The 22,016-nt window shown below is 34.8% G+C and overlaps 1 protein-coding gene across 2 annotated transcripts in view; it reads left to right on the forward strand.

The window, feature by feature from the left end:
* Positions 1 to 21,604, forward strand: part of TSC22D2 (TSC22 domain family member 2) — a 55,342-nt gene extending 33,738 nt beyond the window's left edge. For both annotated transcript variants that reach the window (XM_044251594.1, XM_044251595.1), the window contains 2 exons: positions 13,222 to 13,273; positions 14,247 to 21,604. In XM_044251594.1, the coding sequence (XP_044107529.1) occupies positions 13,222 to 13,273; positions 14,247 to 14,507 (313 nt within the window). In that variant the 3' untranslated portion in view covers positions 14,508 to 21,604. The remainder of the gene's footprint in view (positions 1 to 13,221; positions 13,274 to 14,246) is intronic.
* Positions 21,605 to 22,016: the final 412 nt, after the last annotated feature.

Here is a 22,016-nt window from a genome sequence, read left to right on the forward strand (position 1 = left end):
GGAACTATTTTTCTTATTTTGGTGTTTACTATGTTAAAAAAATCATAATCATCACAGCAATCCTTTAGGGTAGGTATAACTATGATCCCATTTTACAGACAAGGAGACTGGTTTTAGTATGTTCTGATCATCCCACTAGTAAGTAGTGAAGTTGGGATTTAAAACAAGCTTATCTAATTCTGAAGCCTGTGCTTTCTTTTTTTCCCCCCAGATACTTGAGCTAGAGGGAGGGGGAGGAAGGGAGAGAGAGCATCTTAAAGCAGGTTCCACACCCAGCATGGGCTCCAGCTCAATCTCATGATCCTGAGATCATGACCTGAGCTAGAATCAAGAGTCAAGACGCTTAACTGACTAAGTCGTCCAGGCACCCCTGAAGCCTGTGCTCTTAAAACCACTTTATTGTTCTTTGAGAATTTAGTCTTTTGCGTAAGCAACAGCTAAGAGGTAAGATGTCTTGCTCCAGAATGAAAGAGAGAGCAAAAGCGAGTTAAGCAAGTGGTAGTAAGCTTGATAACCTAGACAGTTTGAACTCTTCTGGGCATATATTTTATATGCCAGAATATAACAATACTTTATATTTGTTGAAGATGAGCAATTTTTTTTGGCTCAAACCCAAGCCAGTACAAAAATTTTTAAGTACCCCAATTGCAAAAACATGTACTGATTTATTACAAGTAAAATAGAACAGAGTTTTTCCCTGGTATGATATTCTCTTCCTTTTATTAAGGGGTGATCACTCTTCCTTTAGTCTAAACCAGAATGAAACAACTGTCTCTTTAAAAACCTCATGATACTTCTGTTCTGGGTTTATCCCTCTTCTGAAGCAGTTCTTTGGTAACCTTCCTTTTTATTTATTACTGTCCCTGGACTTTGGGGACAGATTAGACATAAGGTAATTAAGACTGGTTAATCACCTAGAAACAGAAGTTCAGTCTTGGTCGCATAATCTTAAGGGTTAGCCTGATAAAATTTTACTTTGTCCATACAACTATGTATGCTTTTTTCTATAAAGCTATTATGAATAATATTTCTATCTTCAAGGATTGGGGATAAGTGAAAAGATAATCTTTAGATGAACAAAATGGTCTCTATGCTCTGCACTGGTATTTGGCATTTGGCATTCAAGAGGATTGTGTCATTTCACTCATTTGGTTAGGCCTCATTGTGGAAATGGGATTGAAAGGATTTTTTCAAGAAGAACTGTTTAGTTGGGGGGAAAAAATAGTGTACAGAATGCTGGAGATAAGAGGCAGATGTGAGGCCATTCATTGAAAGAAATAATTAACTTTCCCAAGAAGGGTAGTTTCTTTCTGAGCCCATCTTCATTAACTCTTTCAAATGTTAGTGTCCTCCATTGTTTTGGCCCCATGTGTCTTCTTTCTACTTAAGCAAGCTCATCTCACAGTTTTGCTTTACCTTCCGCCTTCCAGCAGCTCTCAGATCTAGACTTCTAGGCCAGAGATTACTCTGGAGTTCTAGATACCTATTTCCAGCAACCTTCTTTCTATATTTCTCCACTAGAGTCTGCATGCCAGATGTCTCAAAATTCAACAGTCCTCCAAGTGAAGCTTAAATTTCTCATTTTCTCATCTTTACTCTTAGGTTCTTCTTCCACTCCCTACTCTCTGCACCCTAAAATCTAGCCGCCTTCCTGTGACACATAAACCATCTCCCCAATCCTAATAACTTTATAAGCTAAAAAAAAAAAAAAAAAAAATCTAGCCGTCCTTGGTATTTTCTTTGTTGTAGGTGAGTCCCTTTTCCTTTATCGTCCCTCTCATCTCTCGTAGATTCTCTGCTTCAATTGTACACACTGTTTCACTTTTCTTTGCTTAATGCTTTTGACCAAGCATTTTGCAATGTCATGATAATCTCCCCCCTTCCTTGCTTGTTTAGGTAATTCTTTTTTTTTTTTTTTAAACCTGTATTGAATGTTAGTATCTTTCCTTCTCACCAACCCCCATGCCTGCCACAGGTACATGTCCCCCAAAAGCTCACATTCAGGTTACACTAAGTTCTACAAAAGCCTTTGAAATTAAATGATGAAGGAAAAAAGCCCAGGGAGAGTAACTTGCCTCAGGACACAGCAAATCTGAGGTGAGGCCAAGCTGCAACATGTATTTGATAATTCCATATCTAGTGATCTCCCTACTGATGGGCATCATCTAACTTCATATTCTTCCAGCCAGTGTTCATTGAGCGTTGGGCATTGTGCAGAGGAGACAGATGAGAATTTATCCTTTTTTATTAGCGTCATAGATAAATGTTCCTGAGATTTGGCTATATAGGAAATTAGAGGCAAAGTTTGCTCAGGATGCATGCCCTATTGCCTCTATAAAGGAATTTGAATAACCTAGATATATGAATTAGATATTAGGCAGCAAGAAGATATGGCAAGTTTAATTTGACTGAAAATGAGGAATAAGATTAAGAACTATTTCCCCAATTACTTGTTTTGAGTTTCGTTAAAATGCTAGCATTTTAACTAGGTGCCTGGTTGGTTGGGTGACTGCCTTCAGCTCAGGTCATGATCCTGGAGTCCCAGGATCGAGTTCTGCATCAGGCTCCCAGCTCCATGGGAAGTCTGCTTCTCTCTCTGACCTTCTCCCCTTTCATGTTCTCTCTCATACTCTCTTTCTCTCTCAAATGAATAAAATATTTAAAACAAAACTAACGAACAAAACCCTAGTATTACCCATGTCCATTAGATACCAAGGACTGCTTTGGGAAAAGTCAGTTTTGTCATTAGGCATGGGAAATGGCTTTGGAGGTGTTCTAGTACAGGTAGCTTATGTTTAGCTGGAGAAAGAGGCCCTAGAAGCAAAGGTATTAATTAGGACTCAAATTCCAACTATACAATTTGTGAATCCAGGCTTCTACAGCATTCTTTACTAGGTAGCTGCTGGCCCCATGTTAGGTTTTTTTTATAGCACATAGAGTTTTGTCTGGTAGGAGATAGATGCAGCTCTTAAAACACAGCCTATGATAGATACATGGTTACAGCTGTAATGGTAGTGTGTGGCATGACTTACTATACTACTTCTGGAAGGGTAGGAAAACTAGCCTTTACAGAAAAGAAAATATTTGAACTGAAACCTATGAAAGAATGGTAGAATTTCCAAAGAAATATTTAGAGAGAATAAACTACACAGAGTCTCGAGTTTAGGATATCCAATTTTTTTTTTTTTTAAAGATTTTATTTATTTATTTGACAGAGAGAAATCACAAGTAGATGGAGAGGCAGGCAGAGAGAGAGGGAAGCAGGCTCCCTGCTGAGCAGAGAGCCCGATGCGGGACTCGATCCCAGAACCCCGAGATCATGGCCTGAGCCGAAGGCAGCGGCTTAACCCACTGAGCCACCCAGGCGCCCCTAGGATATCCAATTTTAAAGTTGTGAACAGGCATTTGGAATGGAAGGGAATAATGTAAATGTTGGCATTAGAAATAAATTAGTAAGCTAGTTCTGATTTTTTTTTTTCTTTTGACCCATTTTTATGTCATTTCCAAAGAATTCTGAATTACTTTTAGAAATGTTGGTTGGATTTTAAAAAGATGTTAGGTGGATTTAGCTATATAAAAAGGTTGTTATTATAATAGGCCCACTGCTGGGTGAAGTTAATTCAGTACTTCTTGTTGGTCTCTGAAATGAAATGCAAATCTTAAGAGTGTTAAGTTTTAGTTTTGATTTCCCTTGACATTCTTTTCTGTCATGTTCTTTCTCCAGTTTTGTTCATTTTCATGTACTTACACCATGAAAATTTCCTTAGGTGATGAAAGTGCTATTATTTCTTCATAGTCAAAAGGAAGGAATGCTGTTATTAACCTTTTGAAGGAGAATTATCTTTCCTGCAAAATGACTGTTACACATAGTCCCTTCGCTGGCAGGCCTTTTGTTAATCTTTATCCTTTTCTTAGTACAGCTGAGGTCATTTGAACTCTTCTGTGTTTTTAATATCTTCATTCATATTAAGAATTTTTACTGAGTTTTTCTTTTTCTATTTAAATTTCCCATCTTTCTATGAAAGGTGGTCCTTCAAGTCAGTACTGAAAAACATAAACCTTTTGCTAGATTAATATATACTTTGTTAATTCTAATGTTTTTAGAAGTTGGTTAATCATCAGCTTCTATTCCAGCAGATAAAAAGAATGGTTTTAGAATATCTAGAATGAGTATATAGGATTACATCCACTTTATTCCATTTCAGAATAGTTACATTATTTTTGTAAGGTATTCTGAGCTAGACATCAGTTGGCAACATTTGAAATCCTTTCTAATCTCTCTCTCCTTTTTTACTCTTAAGGTGCTAGTGTACATCTCAGTCTAGGTAATTGTCAATCATATACTGTTTTCCCAGTCTCCAGGAAGTAAATTAAAGTAATAGGGACTGTAGTGGCAAATTTTTAATTTGGGCTTAAGCTCCTTGACACTCATTACTTTAGTCAGTAATGAATTATGCTATCATCAAATTATGTATTGCTGCTGTGTAAGTAGTACAATGCACTCTCTTTCAAGAGAGCCTCCTCAAAATGTAAGCACTCCCAACATTCAGGAAAATGCCATTCTTCTCCTACCCCTTTCTCACACCCTTGCTTATTTCAGTCCTGACTTAAAGGAAGAAAATAACATTTTCATCCTGTCAAACCTTGCCTAATGTTAGTCTAATAAAAAATAACTAGCTGGTGCATATGTTTTTTTTATATTTAAATATTTAACTTGAAATAAGAATATTAAACTAGTTAGTTTGGATTGTAATGGTAAAGTTGCTGTGCATATTTCGCTTTTGTATTACTGCTCAGTTTTTCAAGACTGAATTTTTACTTCTTCCATCTTGAGTTTTAATAGAATTTTAGTTAAGCTAGTTTTTAAATTGTTTCCTTAGAATGACTCTCTGAGGAAAAAACTATCAGAATTTTACTGCCTAATACTTAAGATAACTCCCTCAAGATATCCTCACTTGGAAATGTAAAGAAATCAAGAAAAAGAAGGTAAAGTTAGTATTAATCTTATCAATACCTTCTCTGGAATGCATTTTTTTTTTAAGATTTTATTTATTTATTTGACAGGCACAGATTACAAGTAGGCAGAGAGGCAGGCAGAGAGAGAGGGAGAAGCAGGCTTTCTGCTGAGCAGAGAGCCCAATGCGGGGCTTGATCCCAGGACCCTGGGATCATGACCTGAGCTGAAGGCAGAGGCTTTAACCCACTGAGCCACCCAGGCACCCCTGGAATGCATTTTTAATGTAACATTTTTATTGTATAAAGTTATAGAGCCTATTATCAAAGATGTTTATCACAGACTTTTTTTTTCTTACCAGAATAATTTTTAACAGAAATAGCTACATTAGGAGTTAGAAACATTACTTACATGATACTTTTTTAAGTGATTATAATTCACCCTAAGCCAAAGAAGTAAATTTTACAAATCACAGATATTACTTATATTGTTATTTTGAATGTTAAACAAAGTGCCGATCTTCCAAATTGAAGTAGTTCCTAAGGAAAATGGAGTTGTTGGCTCCTCTTCCCCTCCTTTCTTTCTTTTCTGTTTCCTGTCTGCCATTTGTTCTTACGTTCACACTGTACAGGGTTTTATAACTCTTGTGAGTTATTTTCATTTTGGAATGTGGTTTTGTTTGGTTTTGCTTTTGGTCGTTTTTTAGTATTCTTCAAAGTGCAGTGGAAGTATTCTATCTCTGTCCCCCATCTGCCTGACTTCTCAGGCAGATAACCACTTTCTTAGTTTGTATGTGTGTATTCTTCCAGTTTCTTTATGAGTATGCAAGCAAATACTGTTATCTGTACCACCCTCACACAGTGTATCACCCTCATACAGACATCTGCACCTTTACTTTTAAAGATCTTCAGGGTATATTGTTCCCATCTCAGTACACAGAAAATCCTCTTTGTGGGGTCTTTTTTTATAGATGGGTAGTATTCAGTTGAGTAGATGGCTGTACCATGATTTATTTGATCAGTTCCCTGTTGATGACTAGAAATCTTGCTGTTACAAACAGTGCTATAATGAGTAGCATTATAAATATATTATTTCCCATGTATGTAGAAATATAGGATAAATTCCCACATTGAGGATTGCCTAATCAAAGAGTAAATAAATAAGAGTGAGTGAGAATGTATGTGTGTGTAAAACTGTGATATAACCAAATTGCTCTATATAATGGTTATACCAGTATACAGCTTGAATTAGCACCTTATGAGAAGGCCCTTTTCCCACAGCCTTACTAACAGTGTATTACATTTTATAGTACATGTGCCAGTCTGTTTAGGGAAATGGTATTACATTATAGTTTTAACCTGTATTGTTATGAATGAGATCCTGGGGGTTTTTTTTCGTGTCTTGTGGATTATCCATCTGAAATCTACCCATTTTTCTCATTGGGGTTCTAATCTTAATAGGTTTCTAGAAATATTTTGTATTTTAGTGAAATTATTAAAGGAGTTTTTTATTTTTCTGTATTTTGAGGCATCTAGTTAAGCTTCTCCAAAGTATTACAGAAATTCTTCCTAAATGGACTTTATAAAAGGCCATTAATACAGATGATATGGTTGACTCTGGACAAAAGGGGTCTGAGGTAGGAGAGGGACTTTGTATTAATTGGATCTCTTTTTATGTACACTTTGTTTTAATTTTTTATCACGTGCATGTATCTTCTTTAACTTTTATTTTGAAATAACTATTGATTCATAAGAAGTTAAAAATAATAAATACATAGGGAGGCTTCATGTAGCCCTTCACCCAGTTGGATGTGTGTCTTGTCCCCTGTCCCCTTTCTGCAGTGGTAACCTTTTACATGGCTATAGGGAAAGATCCCAAGCCCGGAAATGGACATTGGTATAATCCATGCATGTATTCTTTTTTACTCTTTAAATACTCATTTCTGGCCAAGATTTTTACCTTAATTAGATGAATGTAAAATATGCTAAGAACATAATTGGTTTCTATAGATGAAAAAACAATTCACAGTCATTATGTAAATATTTAACTGGGTTTGTTTTTGTTTTTGCGTATCATTGTAAGACTGGTTACTTGAGAAAATAATAATATGTAGTTAGTGAGTAGCCATTTTATCTGCTTGCCTATCATGAATAATAGCTTTTATCATTCACAAAAAAAAAAATCACTTATTTTGTGTTATTAATAAAAATCTTCATGGGGCTTTTTGTGAATTTAATCATGAAATTAAACATTTTTGTTTTTACATAGAGAACTTAAGGTCAGTAGTTAGAATACATAACAGTTTTAGTTTTTAACTTAATTTACCGTTAACTTGGATTTTTTTTTTTTTTTTTTTTTTTTTTTGCTAAACACAGAAGTTTACCTTTAGCCATAGAATAAGTTTACCTGAATTGTATCTATTTTGGCTCTTTTTTAGAAGAAGAACTATTAATTTGCTCTTAGATGTTAAGCTGTAAATATTTTTTAAATTCCTCTTAAAGAAGAGATGTATTTTTTTTCTGTTTAACTTTTCTAGGCTTGCTGAGTTGTACATTCATTAGATTCATTTTTTTGCCATCAGTGACTTAATAGTTTCTTTCAAAAAACAAAATATGTATTTCTTAGAAAAAAGGCCAAATGTAGGGACGCCTGGGTAGCTCAGTTGGTTGAGTGTCCATCTCTTGATTTTGGCTCAGGACATGATTTCAGGGTTGTGGGATCAGGCCCCCTGTCTGCTTTGCACTGGGCAAGGAGTCTGCTTAAGATTGTCTCTCCCTCTCTCTCTCTCTCTCTGCCCCTCTCCCCCAGCTCTCTTTAAAATGAATAAGTAAATCTTAAAAAAAAAAAAAAAAAGGAAAGAAAAGAGGCCAAATGTTACCTAGGTTAGAATTAATCCATTTTAGTGGTAATTATGTTATTTTAGAGTTTATTGGCAAAGGGAGGGGATAATGAAGGTTGTACATTATTTATCAGAAACAGTATATGAATCCTGAAGTCTGGCCTCTAAGAAATATTGTAGCTTCTTTTTTTGGAAAGGCTGTAGCTTCTGCTTGTGAGTTTATGAAAAATCATTTTTACTGTCTTTGGGTAAGGGGGCTTGAACATAAGTGTATCAGATTTGCCAGCTCATTCAAAGAAGTTCTTATTATCAAAGATTTGATTTTATAACTTGGGGAATTCCTGTAGTGGATTTTTAATTGTGATTTTTGACTCAACACAGAAACTTAGAAGGGTCTTTTGGCAAGAGAAGGTAATTTTTTAAATATTCTGCATATAGATACATAAAATTTTAAAATATCTTCAGCTTCCTAACAAACCAGAAGAACAGTTCTTAGTTCTTAGCAAATAGGTAAACTATATTGGCTGTCTAAAGATCACAGAGCCTTTTCCAAGAAGTTACCTCCCTTGTTCTCAGAGCTCAACATCATCTAGGAATGTGCTAGATAAGATAAATGGTGTATTAGGCACATAATTTAATTTTGGATCCATGCTATGTTTCACAAATGACATTTGGTACATAGTTAAAGGACTCTTCATAATATATGTAAGTCTGCATTTCTCTTAGGTTATTACAGATAGTTGCTTATTGCTGTCACACAGTCTTACTGTTAAGGTCGAAAAAGCCTGTGTTTTGCCATTAAGTCTAGGTTTCAGTACTGTTTCGAGCATTATACTTTGAGTTAGTTACTTGGCTTCAGTTTCCTCAACTATAAGAGGAGATTGTTTCTCAAGCTTGCAGTAAGAACTCACTAAAGTAATATGTACCTGCAAAAGTGGGCAATCATTTAATTGCTCTTCTACCTTGTTGCTTAACTGATTAGCATTTGTGCTAAGGGCAGAACAGAAGACAAAATAGTCAAAATGTAAGAGAAGAAATTTGCTCTATTTTTATTTTAAATAAGTAGCCATGATGCCTCTGTCCACATTAATGAAGATTTTAAAAAGTTGATTTCTCATAAAGGGCTTTTTGTTTGTTTGTTTGTTTTTAAAGTGAGATCAAGTTAGCCTAACCTCACTTTCATGGATTTTGATTTTTAGAGTGGAGAGACTGGAGATGTTTTGTACAAAGTCCTTGAGCTGAGAGCATGAATGAAACAGTCTTTTAAGAAAGATAAAAATGTAGGAATTTCTGAAACCAGAGGTTCATATCTGGTCTCTTCTCAGTGAAGTTGCCAAGTGATCTGTTGAGATAAGAGGAAGGAAGGTCTGGGAAGAAAAACTATGGTGTGGGGAGGCAGGTGGGGTGGATTTTAAAATGAACATCATTGAAAGCCAGGCTATCTTTAATGTACCTTTGATTCATTGAGTTTTATTTTTCCTGTGGATTTGATTGTAAATTACTTTATTTAAACACTAAATCCTAATGCCTGGCTGGCTCAGTCAGTGGTGTGTATGACTCTTGATACCGGGGTTGTGAGTTTGAGCCCTATGATGGGTGTAGATTACTTTAAAAAAAAATCTAAAAAGAAACCATTAAATTCAAGCTTATTTGGTTCTTAACTAATTCTAGTTTAAAAAAAAAAAAACTCATCATATAAAAGGTAACACTATAGCTCTGCTTGTCTTTTTTCCCCACAATTCTATATTTCTGTCCATTTCCTCCATACCCACAATTTTTAATTAATGTAGTAAATACTAATCATGGTATGTTTTTATTCTAAAAGAGTGACCCATATCAAGCAGAATGTTTCATTTTACAAATTATCCCTTGCCTTGATACAGCATTTAGAGTTTACCAGAATAGTTACAGAGTGCTAGGAACTAAAGTTTGGAACTTAAGTTAACATCAAGTTATAGGGTAGTGAATGCAATAGTAAAAAAGAAAACAAGGTATAAATCTTTACCATTAGGTCAAGGAAGCAAATAAAGGAAAATTTTTCATTCTGCTTCAGTTCATCGTTCTCATTTTTAAGAATGTGAAGCCCAAACCACTATGTTGACTTTGAACACAATAGAAAACAACTTGTTACCCTCATTGAAATAATATTCTTCAACTGTGTTCAAGGATCCTGAAATGGCATACCCTCTTACTTATTTAAGACTGCCAGATTGATACCTTTATTATAAATTGCTTTCTCGTTCTTTAGTTTCTATTACAGTCACCTGGAGGAGTTACCAATAGATTTCCAGGGTCCCACCTCAAGAGTAGGTAATTCAGTAGGTCTGGGGTGGACTCAAATGTTTACATTTCTAACAAGTCCCAAGGTGATGCTGATAACTGCTGGTTCAGTGACCATACTTTGAGAACTACGAATTTATTCAAACTCAAAATATTTTAATGGCTTTCTAATATAAACTAGTGTTTTTGTTTGTTTGTTTGTTTTTCAGATCAAATTGCTGTCATATTGACTCTTTCTGACTCTTTCAGTATGCTGTTGAGCTCTTACTTGCCAAGCACTGAGTTCACTTCTTCACAGAGGGGGAGATAAGGAACCTCTCTCAAGGAACTCAGTCTGATAGAGTTAACCGTAGTAGTAGTATTTAAACTCATTTAATCCTCACAGGAGTTTTATGAATTGGGGTATATAACCCTAATTTTAGATGAAAACCTGAGGTCTAGAAAGGTTAAATAGTTTTCCAGAATTCATGCAGTGAGTATGTGGAGGAGCTGGAATTGCTTTTCTCCTTTCCTGGTTATGCATTATAAAAAGTTTGTGAAGGTTAGTGAACCACAGGAGAGAGAGAATAACTGGTTCTACCTTAGGAAATCAGAAGACATTACAGAATACGTGGCACTGGAGCCATCTTAAGGAACAAGTAAAAGCCAGATGAACTGGAACCATGAGCATTTGCAGCTGAGAGAGCTGGTCTGCAAAGCCATGGAAACCTGAGACAATCTATGTTTAACAGACTAAATAGTTAATGTAGGACACACAATAATGTAGTAACACAACAGGCTAGGTGGAATGTGAGAAGAAAGGAGACCATAGATGGCAGGGGTCAAAGTCATGAAGGGTAAAAAGTTTTGTATTCTGGGTTAAGAAGTTTTTAAAATAGGATGAAGTTTTTTTATTCTTTCCTCTTAGAGCTTTTATCTTTGTAAGCCATTGGTTCTCAAAGTATGATCTGTCAGGTGGCAGAATCAGCATCTTAGGAAATCTGTTAGAAATGCAAATTCCTGGGCCCCACCCCATACCTTCTAAATCAGAAACCCAGAGGCGAAACCCAGCCGTCTGTTTTTAGAAGACCTCTAGATGACTGCATGGTACATATTAAAGTTTGAGAACTACTGCCATAGGTTATATAGAATTGTTTAAAAACAGCCTTCAGACTTGCCAGAAATCACTGTGGTGATAGTAATTGTATCTGACTGATTTAATTGTTTAAGCACAATGCTTAATAAAACTGGGTTATTAATACTATTTAAGGGACACATATCTTCAGTATGATCCATTTACACTTTGCAAACCTATTCCTGCATTGCTGTAAAAGAGGTCTGAGTCAGGATTAAAGTTTATTATATCAGCAAAGAATAGGGTGCTGATTAATGTTCCTTAGCCTAAGGAAATGGTTTGGAAACTTAACTAATCTTATTTTAATCATAAAAAAGAGTAATAAACCCTTTTTAAGGGTTAGGGGGCTTTGTTTTAGATGCTTGTTAATATATAAAACTGGTGTTTAGCATTTAAGGTGTTCTTTTAAAACAGATGTGTTCAAAGAGTTTATGTATTTACATCAAGAAATGACTAAAACTAATTCACTTTTTCCTTATTGAAATAAAATAAAAAATACTGAGAGTATAATATAGGATGGTCAGACAAACTCTGAATGCCTGGCACTGTCTTTTTGCAAATTGCAGCCAATATTTGGTGAACATATCCACGTGGTGTCTGAACTGAACTTTACACCAAAGCCTTATGGTTTATATAGTTGTTCTACAGTTTATAGTTACACGTAGCCATACTTTGTTTTACACACCTCTACAGCTGTTTAAAGCCTAACATATATAATAAGTATGTATTAACAATCTGTATATCCTTTCTAGTTACTAGGTATATAAAATCTGTTTGCATCTTAGAAATAGCAGCAAGAAGTAAAGGTATTTGCTGTAATTAATGTGACTAATGCTCACATAAACAAGCTTGTGTCCTCTGTGTATTGATTCAAGGATTTAGAAGTAAGAAATCCAGTAAGGCATTGACCCCTTCATTTTACACGAGGAAACTGGTCTTAAATACTTGATGGTCACACAGTGAGTAGTGAGTAGCAGAACCAGGATTATAACCACATCTACTTAGATTACAGTATAAAAGGCATCATTACATAAGACAGGATAATCCTACCCCTCAATATGATAACAGTCTGAGGCCCTGCATCATCTAAAATAGAATAGTCTTCAAATCTATTAGCATCTAAGTTTTCTTAGAATATACTTTATAAAGAGTATTTTGCAGTTTTTTATCAGTTATTTAAAGACCTCTTTTTGTATTGATAAAGTAGATTAAAATTGTCAGGTTTGTCTTTACAAGAAAATCTAATAACTATTCAAAATTTACAAAAATACCAAGAAAAGGATATAGATATTCGTTATTCTTACTATTTAAGAGGACAATTAATGAACCTTTGGTTATTATCATACAGATGCTAAGGTGATAGTTGAACTTGGGATATACTTACTAGCTAGACTGCTTCCAAATATTTCCAGGAAAAACTGGTCCAAACCACATAACTTTGTAGGTGATATTTACCAGTAACCCACACTGAGAGTATGAAGATTTGCCAGAATGTTGAGATTGGTGTTAACCAACCCTGCCAGTATCATTTGCCCAAAGGCCCTTGAGAAGCTGGTTCTAGAAATTTTTAACCCAGAAGTAAAATCTATAGAAGGAAAGTAAGTCATCATCTGAATTTCAATGCAATAAGTGACCAGTGGAATTTCCACATGAAAGTCAATTAGTAAGTGGTAAATGAAGAAGTTTAAAAGATGGGGAAGAGTATACTGGTCATTCAAAAGGTATCTCTAAAAGTTCACAGAGTTAAAAGCTCCTGAATAGAATTGGGAGTTGTTTTTAAAACATATGAATGTCATAAGGAAATTAGAAATGTTGGAGCCACAAAGGATTTTTGGAAGTCATCTGTTAACAGAGATCCCTTATTTTTAAAATGAGAGCTTTGAGAATACTGAAATTATGAGAACAGGCTTTAATAAGCTATTTTAATTTATTATTTTTGATTTTAAGTAAAACAAATGTTTTTAATTATTTTAAGAGTTGGAAAGAATTTTACATTTTTAGAATAATTTAATGAAATATTCTAATTTTTTCCAGTGCATCTGGGGGAGGTGGTGTAGCCATTGACAACAAAATAGAACAAGCAATGGTAAGTAAAAGTTTATAGTTCTCTCATTTCATAGATTGTTGGTTTTAGGAAGCAGTTGGTTTTTATCAATTCTTAAAAAACACCTAATTTCTTTAAAACAAGATAACCAAAGTATATTTTTTGATAATCAGATTTAGTTATAGATGCTAGAACATTCAGAATTTTTAGTCTGGAAATACCAGTGGAGTTAATATTTCCCCCCATTTGAACATCTCACATTTCATGCATTACCATTGATAAATCAGGGCCATTTTGAGGGGCGTACATAATCAGAATGCATTATGTGCCTTCAAATATTTCAGCATTAACAATAGTTTATAATCAAAGAGTATTAAAATGAAGACTTTTTAGCTGGAAGCCTTCCTTTTTATAAATGCTGTTTTAGTCAGCTCTAATAAATGGAACTTGTTGAATCTGTTTCTGATTTCTGCTAAACTATCAATTTTTTTGTTCCCTTGAATGTACTCTGTTCACATTATATAAAATATTTGATTGAGGCTTATTAAAACTGTGGACTATAAGTAAGGACTGTTAGTCTCAAACAACTTTTCTTTAAAGTTTTAGAGTTGGAAATTGTAGGTTGCTTTATCTCTTAAAGAAATGCTATAACTAGTTTAATATTAATTTAATATCCTTTGTTCTCTTGGTCTAACCTCTAAGCTTGTGATTTTAAACTTTTTTTTTCTCTAATTCTAAGCTTCTAATTGACAATTTAAGGAACCTAGTATTTTAGGAAATCACTCTGGACTTTGAAAGGAAATCCTGGGCTTGCTGCCTAGTTGGAAACGGGATTTTTTTCCATCCTTCCCTCCCTTAGGGCCAGTCAAGATACAATAGAAACTTAAAGCAAGAGGAGCAGGAAAACCAATATAAAAATGCTTCATATTTAAGAAGACCCCAGATAGGCCAGAACCAGATAGCAACACCTTTCTCTTTTCACTCTTTTTGACATTACTAATTTTGTTTTTCACAGGATCTGGTGAAAAGCCATTTGATGTATGCAGTAAGAGAAGAAGTGGAAGTTCTAAAGGAACAAATAAAAGAATTAGTTGAAAGAAACTCTTTACTTGAACGAGAAAATGCACTGTTAAAATCTCTTTCCAACAATGATCAATTATCCCAGCTCCCAGCCCAACAGGCCAATCCTGGTAGCACTTCTCAACAGCAAGCAGTGATAGCACAGCCTCCGCAGCCAGCGCAACCTCCACAGCAGCCGAATGTCTCCTCAGCATAAAGCTTTCTTGCCTCATTAAGAAAAAAACTGAAAGCAATCTATCCTTGTGTGCCACTGGTATTCTTTCCACTTTATACGAAAGCAAGTAGCCATGCTTCGGTTGTGTGTTTGGCCTTTTCAGTATTAGACAATCATTCTACAGGAGCTTTTCCTCCCTTTGAGATGTCATGCAGCGCTGTTGGTGTCCCGTTTTATGTCATCAGTACACGAGGAGTATAATAGATGGGGTTTATTAAAGCAAGCAAAGTCTGCATTTTACCTGGTGCGCATGAGTGGGGTCTTTTAAGAGCTTTGGTGGCTCTCTCGTTTTTCCTGTCATCCATGGATTTACCCTGAGCCTTCCTATCACATTCTAAATAACAGTTCATCTAAAGAGCCACTTTTCTTTCAATACCAGTAACATTTGCCTACGTAAGTTTTCATTTATTTGTGTTTTATTTATTACAGGGCTGCTATTTTCATAATGTACATGAACAATGTCACAGAACTTTTTTAATTTTTTTTTGAATAATTATAAGTGTCAGTAAAGGATTTGAAAGACAGGATTGCATTTAATAGATAAAACGTTTAGGCAATAATTGAACAAAAGAATCCTGGCATATTTCTAACACTAATGGCAATTTACCTTCGGTATTTATTTTCAGTAGTAAAGACCCAGCTTGAATGTAAATTTTGTATAGTGTAAGTATGAAGAACATAGTGCAACTGTACAGGTAGTCACCAGTTATTGTGATATAATAAATAATTGGGCTATTTTGATGAAGAAAACTTTGTTCATTTGTTTCTACTTTCTAATAGAGAAATTGCCACGATTCCTCTGCTTTTTGACATTTCGTATGACTTTCTTTTTTCGGGTGGGAATAAAAAGCTGTGAAATTGTTCAACCTACTTTGTAACCAAAGAAGCAAAGCTGTGTAATGGAGTTTTTTTTATAATGCACATTCTTTATGTATTTTTATTTAGTGTTCTCTCGGTCACAATTTTCTTTGCTGTCTAGCATGATCTGCATGACCTATAATCTTTGAACCACTTTCGTACCTCATGTTTTTATCCAGCACTCTTATTGTAATATGTACTAGTCTGTGAACAATGTCAAATAAAAAAGAACGAACAGGTAGTATGGTGGAGCTGAGCTAGTGTACTATACACTAGTTGTTAAAAAAAAAAAAAAAATGAAGTGAGCCATCTTTTGTTCATTTAAAATGGTGTTTTGAATTTCGTATGCAGAAAACGTTTTGTTACATTGCAGATTTTAATGTATTTAATAAATGCAACATGCAGATTAAGTGCAGTGTATACTGAGTATTTAAATTAAAATGTACATTTCATAAATACAGTTTCAAGAGAAAGCATCATTTTGTGTATACTAACACATTAAGTGTATGTCAGAAATTGATGTATAAATATATATTTTAACACATTTTCTGAAATTAAACTGCAGTTTTGTTGAAATATTTGGCTCTATATGTGTTCAAAATTTAATTTGACTATATTTGTATTTTCACAGTTCAAGATATTCCTTAAATGAAAACCTGTGTTATTAATGACTTAATGATAGTTCTTAAATTTTCAAAGTAAAATAATTTAAAGAATGCAAGAATGGTGAGCAATATTTGTACTCAAGATTCATATTATGTCAGTGACATTTAAGTAAAATCCTTGTCTACCAAAACTTGTACTTGAATTCAGAAAGGTGCCTGTAGAAAATTAACATGCTTTGTGTCTATAGCCAGCTAGTTAATCAGGAGTTAACAAGAACAAATAGTTAGCTCTCCATGTTGTGAAAAGAGGATAAGTAAGTGTTCTTTACTATTTAAAATCAAAACTTCATTAGATTTAGCCTAAATGCATAAATTGGGGTGTATGTGGGATCACTAAATATTTTATATTGCAGTTGTTCTGGAAGATACATTGAATAGAAACAAAATTTTAATAACACTAGAAGTAACTAAGGAACTAATGACATACGATTGAAGCAGCAGTCCTATAGATATGGAGTGAGATTCTAAGTAGAGTTACCCACAGATAAATTAGGAAATGAAATTTCCATGTTGGAAATGTTAACCAGAAGGCTCACCAGGTATGCCGCTTAAATGTAAACAGTGTAATATTTAATACAGGCAAAGAAAAATTAGTATTAGGAAAGGTTGGGATTTTTGTGAAAATATAAATTTTGGTTATTGGGATAGAAAAACACTTTATAAAGTAATCACGAAATGATTGATAATGTTAATTTTAAATGGTAATTAAGAACAATTTTTACTACGTTTTAAAAAGACCACCACGACAGAAAATATGGGTAGTTCACAGAAGAAATAAATGGCAGTTTCTCAAGTTTCAGCCTCTAGTAACCTTAGAAATGCAAATTAATAGTTAACAAATTATCATTTGTCTTTTAAATAGCAGAACCTAATGTAGAAAAGAAAGGCAAGCTTTCTTGCATAGTTCTAGAAAGTAATTTGGCAATATGTATCAAGAGCCTTAAATATTAATAAACTTTTCAGTTTAATAGAAGAAGATAACTCATGGTGCAGTGTTCAAAAAATACAAAATTACCATAGAGCTTGTACTTTGCTCTCCCATCTCCCCCACTTCCCTGTGGATCTCCCTTCCCAGTATCTACCCCTGAAAACAGCTGTGAAAGGAAGTCTTCACGTCCAAACCTACTCTGATGAGGCATGCCCTCACCCCAAAGTCAGGGACAGACTTACAGGTCCAAAAGCTTAAAGTTCTTCAGAATCAGATACACTTTTGGGAACAACATCAGACATTCCCCCAAGTGGTTAGTTTGCTTAGAAATAAGTAAATTTAAGTGTGACCTCAGGAGATTTAAGGTCTCTTGCTCCACATAATTGGAATATCTATTGAGCTACCAATTTGGGGGCTCCATCTAATAGAAATGCCATCTATAATTCTCTCAGTGTAATGCCCATAGACCAAGGTTCCGTGTAAATTTTCTGTTGGGTTTACTCTAGCCAACCAGAAAATCATAGGTGAAAATTTTTGGTTTTGGTAATGGCAATGTGTCTGCAATACATACCTAATTTTCCCTAAAGAAAATGAGATTTTACGGCTTGCTATATCCCCTCCCCCCAAAAAAGGGTTATGAGATATTAAGTATGCAGTTACTTGCTGTATGTTCAAAATAACTGAATATTTCCAATTCTGTTATACTATGAGTTAAGTAGAAGTATTAAAACAGACTGCTTTACCATCAAGTCCCCAGAGAGGGGTAATCATAACTGCTTTTATTCACAAAGAATTGTCACAGGTAAGAGATTGTGATGTCTCTCCAAGTTATAAACTCTATAGCCACTCCTAGACCTTTTTAAAAAGAGCGAGGGGAAGTCCTTAGAATTAGAGTAACAAAAATACCCGTTCTTCATGGGAACTTACCTCTGTAGAACCAGAAATAACTTACTAGTTGATTTGGGGGGAATAAATTTTCAAGACGATCTGAAATCACGAGTTTTTTTTTTAAGGGAGGTTCAGTGGTAGGCACTTTGTGACATGACTCAATTCTCTTAAGTAATTTTGTTAAAAGGACAACCCCCAGCTCTAAATATTCAGTTTGAGTGCATAGATAAACCAACATATACAGTGCAATAATAAAAACAGTCAAGGATGGTTTTGTTAAGAAGATACCCTCAAAAAGATGACACCTGGTAAGAAAAAGTGCTCAAAAGCTTAGAGGAGAGCATTAACTAAGCTCTTTGGATAGCCACAGAATTGTTTCCTAGGAGACAAACAAGCAGACTGACTCATCCACCTTAGTAGGTTGGCATCTAGAGCAAAAATAATTTATCGAGTAATTTTAGGCAGTGGGATTGTGATCAGAAAAATGTTTTAGAAAAATTAATCGTTCTAGTTATCAATGATGGACAATAGATGGGTGAGCTGAAACTGGAAGTGGAGAAGTAATTTAGGAGAGACAATAATCCAGAAATGATGAACAGGCAGAATTACAAAATGATAAATAGGCAGATTAGTGATGCTCATTAGGAAGTTTGTTTTGGATCTTTCTGTACCATTCCCAACGTCAGGTGCCTATATTTCTCCTTCCAAAGAAAGATCTGAAACCCCAAGTCTTAACAGTGTTTAAGTCAAAACTTTTCCTTCCAACAGCCATATACCTCTATGAAATGAAAGTCTTTGTTTAATTAATTAATTTCACAAATTCAGCAAAAGGGTAAGAGAATCAGAGGAACCCTGGCTATCACATTTACGCCTCTATAAATTCAGCCCTATAGGTAAACCAAATTTTTTCCTTTTATGGTGACTAGGATTAGAGGAGCCCAGAAGCATGAGTCCAAAGCCTGTCTTTCAGGGCTATCCCTCCCCAGAAAAGACAACAGGGGTTCTGGCTCCATTGCAGATACCGAAACCCACGTCAAAATGGTTTTGGTGGCTTCAACTTTTTCTTCATTCTTTGACACAGTTCAATTCAGAAAGGAGGTTTCTTTCTTCCCTGTAAGTCTGCAGCCTAAGCAAAACTGAACCTTTTCTCCTACCTCCTCCTGCCTCAACCTAGTAACTCATGTTTCTGTTTTCTAGCAATACTAATGATTTATTGTTTAGTGACATATATTTGCTCCCTATTTTCCCCTTTTCAACGTTCTAGGAATCGTCCTTGTTACGTGTATATCTATATCAAGTCACAGAATTTCTATAGCAAGATCTGTTCTTTGAATGTATGTACTCCTTTTTCAGTGAAGAATATTACTGTACAAGTGCTATTTATGATTTCCTTAGTGGGCTGCAATCGGTATAATATGCTATGTTTACAGATGAAATATGCTAAGTGAGGCACTATACAAAACAAGTTAAAGGTCACAGACATCTTTAAAAAAACAATCATCATAAATAAAAGTACAATAGTCTTTCAGGATTGGTAATAGTAAAGTATGAAGTTGGTATTTTGCACTAACACGGTCTACTTGGTCATAAAATTTGTTTAACATACTTAGTGAGTTAGCTTTATTTTTTCTTCTAACCAGGAAGATTGGTAGATTAGGTGATTTTGAGAATTTTCCCATGGTCTGATGTCATGGATTGAGCTTTAAAACAGAGCATCTAAATCTATGGACCAAGACTGCCAACAGAAGCTAAAGTTACCCCTTTGAAAGAGGGAAGGAAAAGGTGCGCTAACTCAGATCATAAAAATAACTGAATTTTAAAACAAGGCAAATGCCACACTTCTCCTTTCCCCCCAAAAAAGTTTTTACCTTTTCATCTTTCTATATAACTAAAGTATTCTTGCCCACTGCAATTCGACTGTTTTCCAGATTACAGTTCTTACCATCATTTCACAGGCAAGCAACGCATCTATAGATAGATAATATCTGAGGAGGTCCCTGGACAGCAAGAGAATATTTTTCCCACACTTGGCATGAGATAATACCACGTCAGTGTCTTATTCTAGTCTTTCTACTAAAATATATAATATCCAATTTAATCAGGTGTCTGATGAACAGGAAAAAATAAATATGTGTAACTTTGTAAATCCCATAAAGGTTTTGTTTTGGAGAAGTTTGGGTTTTTTTTTTTTATTTTATAGAAGCATTGTTGAATGCACTTCAAATCTATTTCAATTCAGGTGCCGCACCCTGTACTAGATGTTTGGGGATAGAAAGATAAAATTGAACATGATTTGTGCACTCCAGAGCTATCATCCAATGTAAACGTAAAAACTCAAGTGCCGTTGTTTATTCGAAGTGTATGTCATAGTTTGTGGACCCCCATATAATCTGTTGAATGGAAGGTTCATGTACATCAACAGTAATATTGCCATGCCACATAAAACCGTTTGACATTGCCAGGAAACAACCTTAAATCACCAAAAAGCTTTTACATCAAACAATACTTTCAGAAAGAGGGGACGTGGTGAAAAGCTTCCTATCTCTACATCGAGGCTGTGGGTTGTCCCCTAAAAGAGAGAAGTTTACATATTTTTTAATACTCTAAGTTTGTAGATAATGAAACTGATTTAAATCAAACTTAACTAGAATAGAATTTGTGTGTCATGAGTTATATTATCTATTGTCTCATAAGCAACACACTCAGTATCTTGGCTGACAAAACCAGCCACCATTCGATGAACCAAGTTAAGAATAACTCAGGTGTCTGATGCCAAAAAATAAATCTGATAGAGCTGAGAATCCAGAAAAAACTATGTATTGAGTAAAGGATAAAAGTAACAATTCGAATCAGTAGGGGAAGAATGGATTATTAACAAATAGTATTGGGACAACATAACCGTTCGGGGGAAAAAACTAGATCTGTAGTTAACAAAAATTAATTCCAGCTAGACAAGCAGTAAGTCTTGCTTTTTGGTTACATATCCCTTATAGAAATCTCCCTGTGAAAATGCAGATAAACAAAACGTTTTACAAGATTATGAAGAGATGCCCAACCTCAGCGTAATAAAGGGAATGCACATTAAAAAATAAGAAACTATTGCAAATCCAATTGGCAAATACTTTATATGTAAATCACAAGCCTGCAAGGGTGTGGAAAAACAGGAAACCTACATTGCTAGTAAATGTATAAATTGGCACAGCTACCTTTAAAGGCAGTCAAATGATACCCATTAAAGTTTAAAATTCATATGCCCTGTCACCCAGCATTTCCAATTTTTAATGAAACACACTTTTCATACTTGTGTTCTCAGGATGGCTTGTACAATTGTATCTTTGTCATAGAATAAAATTGGAAAAAACAAAATACCCATCAAGAGGTTGGAACACTATACAACACTGGGCATCAATGAAAAAGAATAAGATTCATATACATACTGACATGTATCTCTAAGATACAATTTTTTTTGAAAGTTTGGAGGAAAATGAAGGCTAATACATGCAATACATGTGATACCATTGTTTTTAAGACACATATATATACACACACACAATACTGTATAGTGTACTTCTTAAGTACCAATTTGTATAATATAAAAATGTACAGAGAAAGTCTGGAAGGATACTAACCAAACTGTTAACAGTAGTTTGGTGGAGTGCGTTAGCTTTAACTGTAATATTCGATGTTTTGAGTATGCATTCATGTATTGTTTGTGTAATGACAAATTAATAAATTAGAAATAAAATAAAATAGAAGGTGTTTTCTTCTTGTCTTCTGCTAATGTCCACCGTGGTGCTCTGGATCTCGTTTTCTGCCTCCTCCCCTCCCCTTACCCTCTCTCTCATTTCCTCTCCTTCCCTCCCTCCTGGGACTTCATAACATCAGTGTTTATACAGGCTTGATACATAAATACATGATAAATAAGTGACCCTCCCTGCCTAACTGGGAATGCGCTTCCTTCACTTGCTTTTTCTGCTACCTATTCCGCCTTTCCATTTCTTCCTCTTCCATTCACTGCTTCTTGCACAAGGTCTGACCTGGTAGAAGCTCCCATTGTGCCCCCAAGCCATTTTTCACAAAATGATCTTTCACCAAAGATCACTGTGTTGCTAATTCTATCCAGGAAGTTTCAGTCCTTACCTTATTGAACTG

This window comes from Neovison vison, chromosome 6 (genome assembly GCF_020171115.1).
Source record: "Neovison vison isolate M4711 chromosome 6, ASM_NN_V1, whole genome shotgun sequence".
Taxonomy (NCBI): domain Eukaryota; kingdom Metazoa; phylum Chordata; class Mammalia; order Carnivora; family Mustelidae; genus Neogale; species Neogale vison.